The sequence below is a fragment of the Hyla sarda genome, unplaced genomic scaffold, assembly GCF_029499605.1.
Source record: "Hyla sarda isolate aHylSar1 unplaced genomic scaffold, aHylSar1.hap1 scaffold_437, whole genome shotgun sequence".
Taxonomy (NCBI): domain Eukaryota; kingdom Metazoa; phylum Chordata; class Amphibia; order Anura; family Hylidae; genus Hyla; species Hyla sarda.
Window position 1 is genome coordinate 197,303 of NW_026610451.1, and position 14,084 is coordinate 211,386.

General features: G+C 46.7%; 1 protein-coding gene across 1 annotated transcript in view; it reads left to right on the forward strand.

The window, feature by feature from the left end:
• The window catches only part of LOC130334539 (IgGFc-binding protein-like), a 67,057-nt gene that overhangs the window by 26,249 nt on the left and 26,724 nt on the right, over positions 1 to 14,084 (forward strand). Inside the window, exons 2-5 of the mRNA XM_056553892.1 lie at positions 8,682 to 9,911; positions 10,032 to 10,372; positions 10,460 to 11,033; positions 11,396 to 11,994. Coding sequence (XP_056409867.1) covers positions 8,729 to 9,911; positions 10,032 to 10,372; positions 10,460 to 11,033; positions 11,396 to 11,994 — 2,697 coding nt within the window. The 5' untranslated portion in view covers positions 8,682 to 8,728. The remainder of the gene's footprint in view (positions 1 to 8,681; positions 9,912 to 10,031; positions 10,373 to 10,459; positions 11,034 to 11,395; positions 11,995 to 14,084) is intronic.

Consider the following 14,084-nt stretch of genomic DNA (forward strand, 5'->3'; position numbering starts at 1 on the left):
AGCTCCGTGACCTTCTGCAGCTCCGTGACCTTCTGCAGCTCCGTGACTTCTGCAGCTCCGTGACCTTCTGCAGCTCCGTGACCTTCTGCAGCTCCGTGACCTTCTGCAGCTCCGTGACCTTCTGCAGCTCCGTGACCTTCTGCGGCTCTGTGACCTTCTGCGGCTCCGTGACCTTCTGCGGCTCCGTGACCTTCTGCGGCTCCGTGACCTTCTGCGGCTCCGTGACCTTATGCAGCTCCGTGACCTTCTGCAGCTCCGTCACCTTCTGCAGCTCCGTGACCTTCTGCAGCTCCGTGACCTTCTGCAGCTCCGTGACCTTCTGCAGCTCCGTGACCTTCTGCAGCTCCGTGACTTCTGCAGCTCCGTGACCTTCTGCAGCTCCGTGACCTTCTGCAGCTCCGTGACCTTCTGCAGCTCCGTGACCTTCTGCAGCTCCGTTACCTTCTGCAGCTCCGTGACCTTCTGCAGCTCCGTGACCTTCTGCAGCTCCGTGACCTTCTGCAGCTCCGTGACTTCTGCAGCTCCGTGACCTTCTGCAGCTCCGTGACTTCTGCAGCTCCGTGACCTTCTGCAGCTCCGTGACCTTCTGCAGCTCCGTGACCTTCTGCAGCTCCGTGACCTTCTGCAGCTCCGTGACCTTCTGCAGCTCCGTGACCTTCTGCAGCTCCGTTACCTTCTGCAGCTCCGTCACCTTCTGCAGCTCCGTGACCTTCTGCAGCTCCGTGACCTTCTGCAGCTCCGTGACCTTCTGCAGCTCCGTGACCTTCTGCAGCTCCGTGACTTCTGCAGCTCCGTGACCTTCTGCAGCTCCGTGACCTTCTGCAGCTCCGTGACCTTCTGCAGCTCCGTGACCTTCTGCAGCTCCGTTACCTTCTGCAGCTCCGTGACCTTCTGCAGCTCCGTGACCTTCTGCAGCTCCGTGACCTTCTGCAGCTCCGTGACTTCTGCAGCTCCGTGACCTTCTGCAGCTCCGTGACTTCTGCAGCTCCGTGACCTTCTGCAGCTCCGTGACCTTCTGCAGCTCCGTGACCTTCTGCAGCTCCGTGACCTTCTGCAGCTCCGTGACCTTCTGCAGCTCCGTGACCTTCTGCAGCTCCGTTACCTTCTGCAGCTCCGTGACCTTCTGCAGCTCCGTGACCTTCTGCAGCTCCGTGACCTTCTGCAGCTCCGTTACCTTCTGCAGCTCCGTGACCTTCTGCAGCTCCGTGACCTTCTGCAGCTCCGTGACCTTCTGCAGCTCCGTGACCTTCTGCAGCTCCGTGACTTCTGCAGCTCCGTGACCTTCTGCAGCTCCGTGACCTTCTGCAGCTCTGTGACCTTCTGCAGCTCCATGATCTTATGCGGAATAGATAATTTACTCCATTAAAATGAATAAAATAATTCCCCACCTTTTTACCAATGTGAACTCGTTAGCATGAAGATTTGTTTGTGTAATACCGTATACAACACACAAGACGTACACAACACATATGATTTCCCTTATGAATATTCATATACTGAACATGTCAAACAAAGAACAATTAATAATTGAACCAACATTATGTGGTTAATTAACTCAAAATCCATTGTGATTATATTGAACACCCATCATGTAACCTGAAATTTCTTAAAAATAACTGGAATAAAATAAGAGATTAAAAGTAACTTATAACAGGAAGAATACAATAGAATCGCTACAACCTACAATAACTCAAAATACCACGTGAAATCATCTCCTCCAGAAATCTATGGATTTATAGCCCAATATGTAATTATCTTTCTATACTTTGATATAGAATTAAATACTGATATCTCCCTCCATAGAAGACCAATTGTTATTAACCCTTTCTGAGTTTCAAACATTATTTTGTATTTCTTTGAGCATCGTGTACCTACCTTCACTCTATATACACACATACAGCTATATTCCTAGATTCTCCGTAGTCGCCGTCCATCACCGTCATTGAATATTGATCAATATATATTTTCTTTTTTCATTTTGTGATAATGGACGTGGCACCATTAAAAATCCAATGTTATGAAGTATTTCCCAAGAATTAAATTAATTAATAAATTAATTCAAGAAATGTATTTAAGAATATCCAATAGGCCTTTTTCCAATAATTTTAACTCACTTAAATTTAACCCCTTAAAGACTCAGAGTTTTTCAGTTTTTGCATTTTCATTTTTTCCTCCTCACCGTTTAAAAATCATAACCCTTTCACTTTCCCACCTAAAATTCCACATTATGTCTTATTTTTTGCACCACCAATTCTATTTTGCAGTGAAATTAGTCATTTTACACAAAAATCCACAGCAAAATGGAAAAAAAAAATCATTGTGCGACAAATTTTTGGGGGCTTCCGCTTGTACACAGTAGATTTTTCGGTAAAAATGACACCTTATCTTAATTCTGTGGGTCCATACGGTTACAATGATCCCCGATTTATATAGGTTGGATTTTGTCGCACTTCTGGAAAAAAAATCCTAACTACATGCAGGAACATTTATACGTTTAAAATTCTAATTTTCTGACCCCTGTAACTTTTTTAACTTTACAGGGCGGTATGAGGGCTCATTTCTTGCGCCGTGATCTGAAGTTTTTAGCGGTACCTTTTTTGTTTTGATCAAACTTTTTGATCACTTTTTATTTATTTATTAATGGTATAAAAAGTGACCACTTTGTGCTTTTAGGACTTTGGAATTTTTTCTCGTATACGCCATTGACCGTGCAGTTTAATTAATGATATATTTTTATAGTTTGGACATTTAAGCACACAGCGATACCTCATGTTTATTTTTATTTACAGTTTTATTTATGGGAAAAGGGGGGCGATTAATACTTTTATTAGGGAAGGGGCTAAATCACATTTTATTAACACTTTTTTTTTCACTTTTTTTGCTGTGTTATAGCTCCCACAGGGGCTATAACACTGCACACACTGATCTTTTACACTGATCACTGGTGTGTATTAACATGCCATTGATCAGTGTTATCGGCGCCTGCCTGGATCTCAGTCACGGAGCAGTCATTCGCTGATCAGACACCAAGGAGGCAGGTAGGGATCCCCCCGGTGTCCTGTAAGATGTTTGGGATGCCGTGATTTAATTGCAGCGGTCCTGAACAGCCCGATTGAGCTGCCGGGATACTTTCACTTCAGACATGGTGGTCAACTTTGATCGCCGCGTCTGAAGGGTTAATACAGGGCATCACCGCGATCAGTGATGTCCGTTCATGGCCAACGTTGATGGTCGTTGATGGCCGTTGGGACCGATCCGATGTGACACGGGGTATTTGACACAGGGTCACATATATTGCGGGAACCGGCATAGGATGTAAATATACGTCCTGCATCGTTAAGGAGTTAAAACAACTGCGGTGTATTCATCTACTCTTAGCCACATGCATATGGTCCTGTCAATCAAACATCAGCACACGCTCGGGCACAGCCCGTCCTATCAGTTACACATTCAAAATGGGGAAAGACACATGGAGACGAGAGAAGAGGCTTCAACTCCAAAGGCTTTTAATACATCTTATAAGATGATCATTACAAGTACAATTACTTTATTTAAACTTTACCAAGTTAGTTGTTTGGTCCCACGTAGGACATTTATTGTACTGATTAGTTCTTTTATTATGAAATCCTTGTCCTTGTACCGAGGATGAAAGAACTTTTCCCAATTCTTCTACTTCAAAGAGATAAAATCAGATCCCATTAGTTACATATTTATAACTTCTACATGTGCATCCTGATCATATATATATATATATATATATATATATATATATATATATATATACCATATCCTGTCTTATTCTATAGAATGTTATATACCTACCTTTACCATAAAAAAGTTAGTAAGGAGTAAAGAAACACAATCACATGATCTTTCTTTATCTTATTGATAATGTATATTACATTAATTAATCCCTCACTAACATTTTGCACAATATTGTCATTATCCATTATACTTAGCCAAAGTCATTTACCATTTAATTTATGCCAAAGATTATTTAATACCGTATATACTCGAGTATAACCCAACCCCAATATAAGCCGAGGCCCCTAATTTCACCCCAAAAACCCAGGAAAAGTTATTGACTCGACTATAAGCCTAGGGTGGGAAATACATCATCCCCCCATGTAATCATCCAGACCCCGATCATCATCCAGACCCCCGTCATCATCCAGACCCCCGTCATCATCCCCCCCTTCATCATCACCGCCTGTCATCATTCCTGTCATCATCCCATCCCCCCCGTCATCATCCAGACCCCCGTCATCATCCAGACCCCCGTCATCATCCAGACCCCCGTCATCATCCCCCCTTCATCATCACCGCCTTTCATCATTCCTGTCATCATCCCATCCCCCCGTCATCATCCAGACCCCTGTCATCATCCAGACCCCCGTCATCATCCCCCCCTTCATCATCACCGCCTGTCATCATTCCTGTCATCATCCCATCCCCCCGTATATACTCGAGTATAAGCCGACCCCAATATAAGCAGAGGCCCCTAATTTCACCCCAAAAACCCAGGAAAAGTTATTGACTCGACTATAAGCCTAGGGTGGGAAATACATCATCCCCCCATGTAATCATCCAGACCCCGATCATCATCCAGACCCCCGTCATCATCCAGACCCCCGTCATCATCCCCCCTTCATCATCACCGCCTGTCATCATTCCTGTCATCATCCCATCCCCCCGTCATCATCCAGACCCCCGTCATCATCCAGACCCCCGTCATCATTCAGACCCCCGTCATCATCCCCCCCTTCATCATAACCGCCTGTCATCATTCCTGTCATCATCCCATCCCCCCGTATATACTCGAGTATAAGCCGACCCCAATATAAGCCGAGGCCCCTAATTTCACCCCAAAAACCCAGGAAAAGTTATTGACTCGACTATCATCCCATCCCCCCGTCATCATCCAGACCCCCGTCATCATCCAGACCCCCATCATCATCCCCCCCTTCATCATCACCGCCTGTCATCATTCCTGTCATCATCCCATCCCCCCGTCATCATCCAGACCCCCGTCATCATCCAGACCCCCGTCATCATCCCCCCCTTCATCATCACCGCCTGTCATCATTCCTGTCATCATCCCATCCCCCCGGTCATCATCCAGACCCCCGTCATCATCCAGACCCCCGTCATCATCCAGACCCCCGTCATCATCCCCCCCTTCATCATCACCGCCTTTCATCATTCCTGTCATCATCCCATCCCCCCGTCATCATCCAGACCCCCGTCATCATCCAGACCCCCGTCATCATCCCCCCCTTCATCATCACCGCCTGTCATCATTCCTGTCATCATCCCATCCCCCCGTATATACTTGAGTATAAGCCGACCCCAATATAAGCCGAGGCCCCTAATTTCACCCCAAAAACCCAGGAAAAGTTATTGACTCGACTATCATCCCATCCCCCCATCATCATCCAGACCCCCGTCATCATCCAGACCCCCATCATCATCCCCCCCTTCATCATCACCGCCTGTCATCATTCCTGTCATCATCCCATCCCCCCGTCATCATCCAGACCCCCGTCATCATCCAGACCCCCGTCATCATCCCCCCCTTCATCATCACCGCCTGTCATCATCCCATCCCCCCCCCCCTTCATCATCACCGCCTGTCAATCCATGGGTCTTCAACCTGTAGACCTCCAGACGTTGCAAAACTACAACTAACAGCATGCCCGAACAGCCATTGGCTGTCCGGAGATGCTGGGAGTTGTAGTTTTGAAACATCTGGAGGTCCGCAGGTTGATGACCACTGCGGCCTTCGTCATCATTCAGACCCCCCCCCTTTTGTTTTGTACTCACCTCCCCTCGGCAGGAAGTTAGGGTGAGCTGGTCCGGGCCATCTATGCTGCAGGGACCGTCTGGTGGGGAGGGTTAGTCGTTCCGGCTGTCCATCTTAACCGGGGGGGCCTCTTCTCTGCACTGGGCCTCGGCCCCGGACTAGTGACGTTGCCTTGACGACGACACACAGGGACATTCATCCCTGCGCATGAAAGTCCCTGTGAATCATCGTCAAGGCAACGTCACTAGTCCGGTGAAGATGGACAGTCCGCAACGACTAACCCTCCCCACCGGACGGTCCCTGCAGCATAGATGGCCCGGACCAGCTCACCCTTCCTTCACAAAACAAAAGGGGGGTCTGGATGATGACGAAGGCCGCAGCTGTCTGGGCATTCTGGGAGTTGTAGTTTTGCAACATCTGGAGTTCTGCAGGTTGAAGACCACTGAACAGGTGGAGAGTTCACTCGAGTATAAGCTGAGGGGGTGTTTTCAGCATGAAAAATTGTGCTGAAAAACTTGGCTTATACTCGAGTATATACGGTAGTCTCTATCCAGTAACTAACTCTGATTCAACAACTTCCTTCATAAGAAATCAAATCATTCAGATTTACCATTTCATTCCTTCTGCCTATACAGTTTCGGACTTGTCACTCACCTTTCTCGGTTGCAGTATCACATTTCTCTTTGGTTTCTGTTCAGATTCTGCTGAAATAACACGGTCGGTTTTGTTTGTTTTACTATTATTTGGCTTAAATTACCATGTGACGTCTTCCTGCGCTGCTCATTTATCTTGTCATTCGTATGAGACAATGTTGAGGTTCCGTCCTACTATTTAGATTGTGTCTGTGATTGGATTTTCTTTTGCGGTATACGGTTTTCATCTGGTGAGTGTCTCTTCTGCCCATAACATTTTCTGCGACACTGGGGACTTATTATATGAAGCCTGACAAACTTTTCGGGATAATTCTCTTTGCTCTTGTTTTCTAGCAAAGTCAATTATTTTAGCAGCTTCTAATAATGTTGTTTTCTGTGAAGTTACTTTTTTTTTTTATAAATGTTGCTTTCATATTTTGGGTTTCATCCACAGCAACATTTTTCCCCACGAGCATTTTGAATGTTCTTTCACACATGAATTCAAAAACACACAAGGGAACTTAAAATATCAATGGTTGGAATTTCATTATTGATGCCTACAAATATTTAGAGATTAAACTCAACCAATGAGGCATAGATACTCCCCCTCCCATAGACTTGCATTGAGGGGTGTGTGGCCGAGATATCATGAGCGGGCTTGGCCATTAGGTCACAAGCAGGCGTGGCCAGGACATCACAAGTGGGCGTGGCCATGACATCACGAGCCTCCAGCGCTGCACCCGACGCTCTAAACGAATGCCGGGTGCAGCAGGGAGATCGCGGGGGTCCCCAGTGGTGGGACCCCCATGATCAGACATCTTATCTCTCATCCGTTAGATAGTGGATAAGATGTCTAGGGGCGGAGGACCCCTTTAAGGTCTCGGTCACAATACAGACGAGTACGCCCTCCATTCTATCCTGATAGGTGAGTCCAGACCCTGAATAGTCTCTGAAGTCATCAATCTGCACCTGTTCAGTCGTTGAGATCTTGAGGAATCGATTTCTTGAGTTATTTGCGCAGTAAAATGGCAGGAATTTGTCTTATCTGACACAGTGTTTGTATAAGCCGCACACCCTTCATTCCTCTCTATATAAAGACGTTTCTTTTACCCCTCCTAGTATTTTCATAGTCTCCGTATAGAGCCGACACCTCCGATGTGACACATAAAGTCGGAGTTTCCTTTGTATTTACTCTTCTCATAACCTTAAAGACAATAACACGAGGCCCCAGGAGTCCACGTCTGCCTTGGTGGCCATGTATTCTGTAGCCTTGTGACTAACATTGTGGAGGAACATAGAGATGGAGACGATCACTCATCATGTGGGGAACAAATCAACCAAGGTCTCCATTTTTCATGTTCAGTTTGTGGACATCTCCCCAAAGACTGTCCAAAAATCTCCCAGGGTTCCACAACTAGAAGCACAAGTCACATTAGGCATTCAGGAAACCATCACGTGGCTCCGAGTTGTTGGCTTCCCCAGATATTATTGAGCCGGTGGCACCAGGGAGATCTTGGCTGTATGAGAGGTCAATACAATACCCCTTGCGTGTAAAGGGGTGACAGGTGATAAGATTGCTCAGGTGTGAATAGAAAATAAGGGTTCCTTAACTGTCGGATACCGCACCGCTGCCGTCCTGACAGAGCCCAGATCCTGCTCCAATCCTTATACTAGGAAATGTTTGATCAGACAATCACAGGCTGAGCCGGGCCACCACTATACCCCGTGATCCAGAGTTTCCTGGATGTCGAGATAGGTCCAGAAAGCGCTGATCTCCGGGACTGTCAGGATGGCAGCAGTGACGGATCTCCAGACAATCCCTTTAACACAGGGATAAGAGCCACAGAGCCTCCTAACATTCTGCCTCCACCCCACGGCTCATATTAGGAATAGCTCATACAGTTTAGGCACTTCTGCGATTCACTCCGGTCGGCTCATAGACATACATTAAATACGGTTCCCCTATACGGCTGAGTGCGAGCGCCGCGATTAAGCCCTGCCCCCCTCCTCCTAGCCGTATACAGGAACCATAAGTACAAAACGTGGTGTGAAACCACCCTAACACAGGGATAAGAGCCACAGAGCCTCCTAACATTCTGCCTCCACGCAACGGCTCATATTAGGAATAGCTCATACAGTTTAGGCACTTCTGAAATAGATCTTCTGCAGATATCGTCTTCCGTCATGTCAGGGAAGGTGTCACTTTTATATATCATTTATTGTGATGTTTTTTGCTCTTCCTATAGGAGTCTGTACAGCCGGTCCATTAGGCAAGGAATTTGTTACGGTCTTCATGCAGAACTACCAGTTGACTTACAGCAAGGCCAACTTCCAGCTCTTCATCACCGGCTACAATCCGTCCACCACTGTTACAATATGGATGAACAAATCCAGCTACAAACAAGTCTTGACAGTGAATGAGCGCTCAACGCTCACCGTCCAGATTCCTGCCAGTGCGGAGTTACCCGGTACTACCAAGTCATGTAATGTGATCGGCATCAAAGCCGACAAGGAAGTCTCCGTTCTTTCTCTCAATTACAAGTTGCAAAGTGCTGATACTAGCATTGTGTATCCCATTGAAGACCTTGGGACAGAATACTACGTGGTGACACCTTTAGATGGTCCTAATGATGGCTTCAAGGAATTCTCTGTGGTCAGTTATGAAGAACCGACCAATGTTGACATCCTCTTGACCGGAGCGGTCAAGTACCAGGAGAAGACCTATGCAGCTGGTAGTAAGCTGACCGTCCTCCTAGAACCATTTAATGCTCTTCAGCTCCTCAGTAGTGATAACTTGAGTGGTACTCGTGTAGTATCTCAGAAACCTGTGGCAGTACTGAGTGGTCACACATGCACATGGAAGAACACCAAATGTAACCATGTCTACGAGCAGCTCCGGCCCGTTACCAGCTGGGGAAGCAGCTTCATCATTCCTCCAATATCCTTGCAGCTAAAGTCTGATATCGTATTTGTGGCGGCTGCTGAAGATACAAAAATTGAATATCAATTTGAAACCAAGAAGTCAAGTCAGAAATTAAATGCAGGTCAAGTGATTCAGCTGGAAGTACCTGTGCGGACCCCCATCTATCTCACTGCAAGTGCTGGGATCCAAGTTCTCTACTATTGTACTGGTTGGCAGGACAGACTTATGACCCAGTATGACCCAATCCTCATGACTATTCCTCCAGTCAACAGCTACTGTTCCTCTTACTACATCTACGGTCAGCAAGAATTCGAAAACTATGGCACCCTGGTCGCGAAGACCGCAGACGTCTCCAGAGTGAGCTTCAATAAGAACCCGGTGTCGGACCTGACCTGGAGTGCGATTCCAGGGACTGATTATTCCTGGACGACTCAGAGACTTGGGAAAGGATTCAGCTTCCAACTTCTGGAGAACCCGTCTTCACCCTTCATGCTGCTGTCCTATGGATTTGTGAAGCTAAACAGCTACGGATCTCCGGCCACATGCGTTAATGGTGAGCTTATGGGTCTTTCCGATGGGGGATAAAGTATTGAGGGTGTCCCTGACAATAACCAACCCCATCCATCCATTTACCTTCACTATATTTCCAATGCATTCATTTGTTTTGTTTCAGTCAACTCAGGTCCGTCCTGCAGCTCTGTAAAATGCCGAGCTAAGGAGAAGTGTCAGATGACCAACGGGAAGCCAATATGCATGCCAGAATCTGAAGCCTATTGCCATGCCGTCGGCGATCCCCACTATCGCACATTTGATGGTCGCTTTTATGACTTCCAAGGAACTTGCACTTACACCATCGCCAAGACCTGTGGCACAGATAGTAGTCTCCCAGTTTTTAACATTGAAGCTAAAAATGAAAACCGTGGAAATACTCGCGTGGCCTATGTTAGCTATGTCACCGTAGAAGTCTACGAGCTCTCTATTTCCTTAGTCAGATATGAGTATGGATTTGTGAGGGTAAGTGTTTTTTGGGGTGTAAGTAAATATCATGAAGACCTCTCACAATGACCTGACATATCATAACCTACCTTTATTTGTCTTCAGGTGAACAACCAACGCCAGCGTCTCCCGAGTAGTCTGAATGACGGTCAGGTCCGCCTATATCAATCTGGTGGCTCTATCGTCATTGAAACCGACTTCTCTTTAAAGGTTTACTATGACTGGAACTCCAACCTACAAGTTTACATCTCCAGCAGCTTCTTCGGAAGCCTTTGTGGATTGTGTGGAAACTATAATGGAAACCCTTCAGATGACCTGATGACACCAGCCGGCACCCAAGCTCCTGATTTGGTTAATTTTGGCAAAAGTTGGAAAGTTGAAGATGGAGACAGATTCTGCTGGCACAACTGTAATGGGGAATGTAAGACGTGTCCTCTGGAAACTCAACGAACATACTCAAGTGAACAAAGCTGCGGCCTGATCTCTAAGCTGGTAGACGGTCCGTTCCGTCAGTGTCACTCGGTCCTAGATCCTAAGACATATCTGGATAACTGTGTATATGATCTGTGCATGAATGGAGGCTCCAAACAAGTTCTGTGCCAGAGCCTAAAGACCTATGCCGACGCCTGCCAGAAAAACAAGGTCTCAATTGGAGAATGGCGAAAACTTGCTGGATGTCGTAAGTTCTTCTGTCTTATTATTCATGCATAGAAATAAGACTGAATGGTTCTGTAAGAATTGAAAAATAGGTCTGATTTTTGTAGTCAAACCTTTAGCTTTGTGCATAGCCTGAATCTGGTGTTGGTATTCCACAGAGTTCCACTTCTGTCCATGAGCTGCATTAGGTGTTGGTGCCACCTTGCCCGTAGGCTGCATCTAGTGTATTCCAGGGATGGTGCCGCCCTTGGCCATGACTGGTACTATCTAGAAAAGCAAAGCATACTCATTATTCTAATCTCATACAGATAACATGCAGAATTTACCATTTTAATTCACCAACATAACCTGGAAAACAATAACTATTAAATTCTGTCTCCGTAGCGATGCAGTGTCCTGAGACAAGCGAGTACCAGCTCTGTGCCCGGGCCTGTCCTGCCACCTGCAATGATGATGCTGCACCATCCATATGCTCTGACTCATGTGTGGAGTCGTGTCAATGTAAGGCTGGCTATGTCCTTGACGAAGGAAAGTGCATTCCCAAGTCCAGTTGTGGTTGTGTCTACCAGGGCAAATTATTTGCCCCCAATGAGAAGTTCTGGGATGATAAGAAGTGTGAGAAGCAGTGTGTGTGTAACCCAACCACCAGGAAGGTTGAATGTAAAGCCACCAAGTGTAAGTCCTCAGAGCAATGTTCTGTGGTGAATGGAATCCAGAATTGTTACCCGGTGTCTTATGGCACCTGCTCGGCCTCCGGAGACCCCCACTACGTCACCTTTGATGGGGTGAGATATGACTTCCAGGGCACATGTATCTACCAGTTTGCAGGACTTTGCAAGAAGTCAGAGGATCTGGTCGACTTCCAGGTCAATGTACAAAATGAAAACAGAGGCAGCAAAGTTGTGTCCTACGTCTCCGCCGTCCAAGTTAAGGTCTGTAGCTACGACATCGTGATCGACAGGAGGTACAAGGACAGGATCCTGGTGAGTAGATTCCATTAATGGGTTCTCTCATATGGGGATGGTCTTTAACTTGTTTTCATGATGGACCCCACTAGTCTGAGTCAATCCACAAGGAGAAGAAGAGAGGAGTCCACATGAGCCACTCTTTAATTATTAACTCTATTGTGGCCAAAGCTGTAAAATCCACCATTCTTGTAACACCATGGAGTGTCTCAGCCGATTCTGGGCTGTTCGTCATGGACTGTGACATTAAAGGTGACTGAACCCTTCAGAAGTGCTGAGGGCCAAATAAGTAGAATGGAAGCCAATGACAATCCAAACCAAATGGCTTTAACATTATGGTAGAAATGAAGATGGCAACTAGGCCACACATAGGGCACTTCTGTTCTCGAAGCCTAGCTAACCTTCCAGGGCAAATAACCCTTTACCCTCTGGCTCCAGGTGGTTCACCCAAGTCCCTACTAGATGCCAGTCCCCTCAGAACAGACCACGTCAGTCATCACCCGTTCCCTTCTGAGCGTTCTCCCCCTGGAATCACTTTGGTACGAATGTAGTCAATGTCTTTTCAACCTTTGGGCCACTCTTCAGCGCCCTCTAGCTTCTCACTCATACAGGACGTAAATCATAGTTTGTTATATTGGTTAACAGGGTTCTCTGGTGAATTTTTTTTTAATCATCTGGTGCCAGAATGTTAAACAGATTTGAAAATTACTTCTATATAAAAATCTTAACCCTTCCAGTACTTATCAGCTGTTGTATACTCCACAGGAAGTTGTGTAATTCTTTCCAGTCTGACCACAGTGCTCTCTGCTGACACCTCTGTCCATGTCAGGAACTGTCCAGAGAAGGAGCAAATCCCCATAGAAAAGCTCTCCTGCTCTGGACAGTTCCAAAAATGGACTGAGGTGTCAGCAGAGAGCACTGTGGTCAGACTGGAAAGAATTACACAACTTCCTGTGGAGCATACAGCAGCTGATAAGTACTGGAAGTAATTTACAAATCTGTTTAACTTTCTGGCACCAGTTGATATAAAAGAAAATTGTTTTTTACCGGAGTACCCCTTTGGACATCTTGTTCCATCAGGTTTTGGGATGTGGGCCGCTCCATTATCTACGTAGTATGGGGCCTCTGCTATAAATTCATCTCCAACACCGATTGGTCCCTCGGGATAGATTTGGTGAACAAGTTGTGTATCCTGGATCACCAGGACAGGATATTATAATTTGTCTCCTGATATCTGGAGGGAAGAGATAAAAAGGAGCCTGGATAGATGTGTCTGGCTCCTCCCATTCTGACATCTCTAGGACTTGAAGAAGACGCCTCAGTCCCTTGTAATAGTGGGAAGGTCCCTAATGCCCAAATGGACTCAACAATGAGCAGAAATTGGATTGAGGTTTGCAAGGGATCATCCGGGATAAAGAAAACGGCGCTGCTTTCCTCTAGAAACACCACACCTGTCCTCAGTTTGTATGTGGTATTGCAGCTCTGCTCCACTGAGTCGCACACACAACCTGAGGTCACGAATCTAGAGAGTTAAAAGGGGTACTCCGTCCCTAGAAATCTTATCCCCCTATCCAAAGGAAAAGTTATAAAATGTCTGATCGGGAGGGTAACTCCCTGCTGCACCCGGCATTCGTTTAGAGCATCGGGTGCCGCTCTGGAAGCTCATGACATCGCGGACACGCCCCCTCAATGAAATTCTATGGGAGGGGGCGTGGCGAATGTTACGCCCCCTCCCATAGACTTGCATTGAGAGGGCGTGGCCATGGCATCACGAGTGGGGCATGATCGTGACGTCACGAGCCTCCACCCCACATTGCCAGTTATCTGGCACGGAGCGAAGAGTGCCACAGCCGAGATTGTGGGGGTCCCCAGCGATCAGACATCTTTTCGCCTATGCTTTTGGATAGGGGATAAGATATCTAGAGGCGGAGTGCCCATAAAAGCCGACCATCTAATAAAGTGTCCCCAGTTGTGGGTGTGCGAGAGGTCTAGAGAGACAACTCAATTCAGAGGGCATAAGAAATGAGCAAGAAGGGAACAGATTCTGTGTCGTCCCAAGACTCGCAGAGAATAGTGAAGACTTCTGGGAGTTTTTCTTGTCATAAATC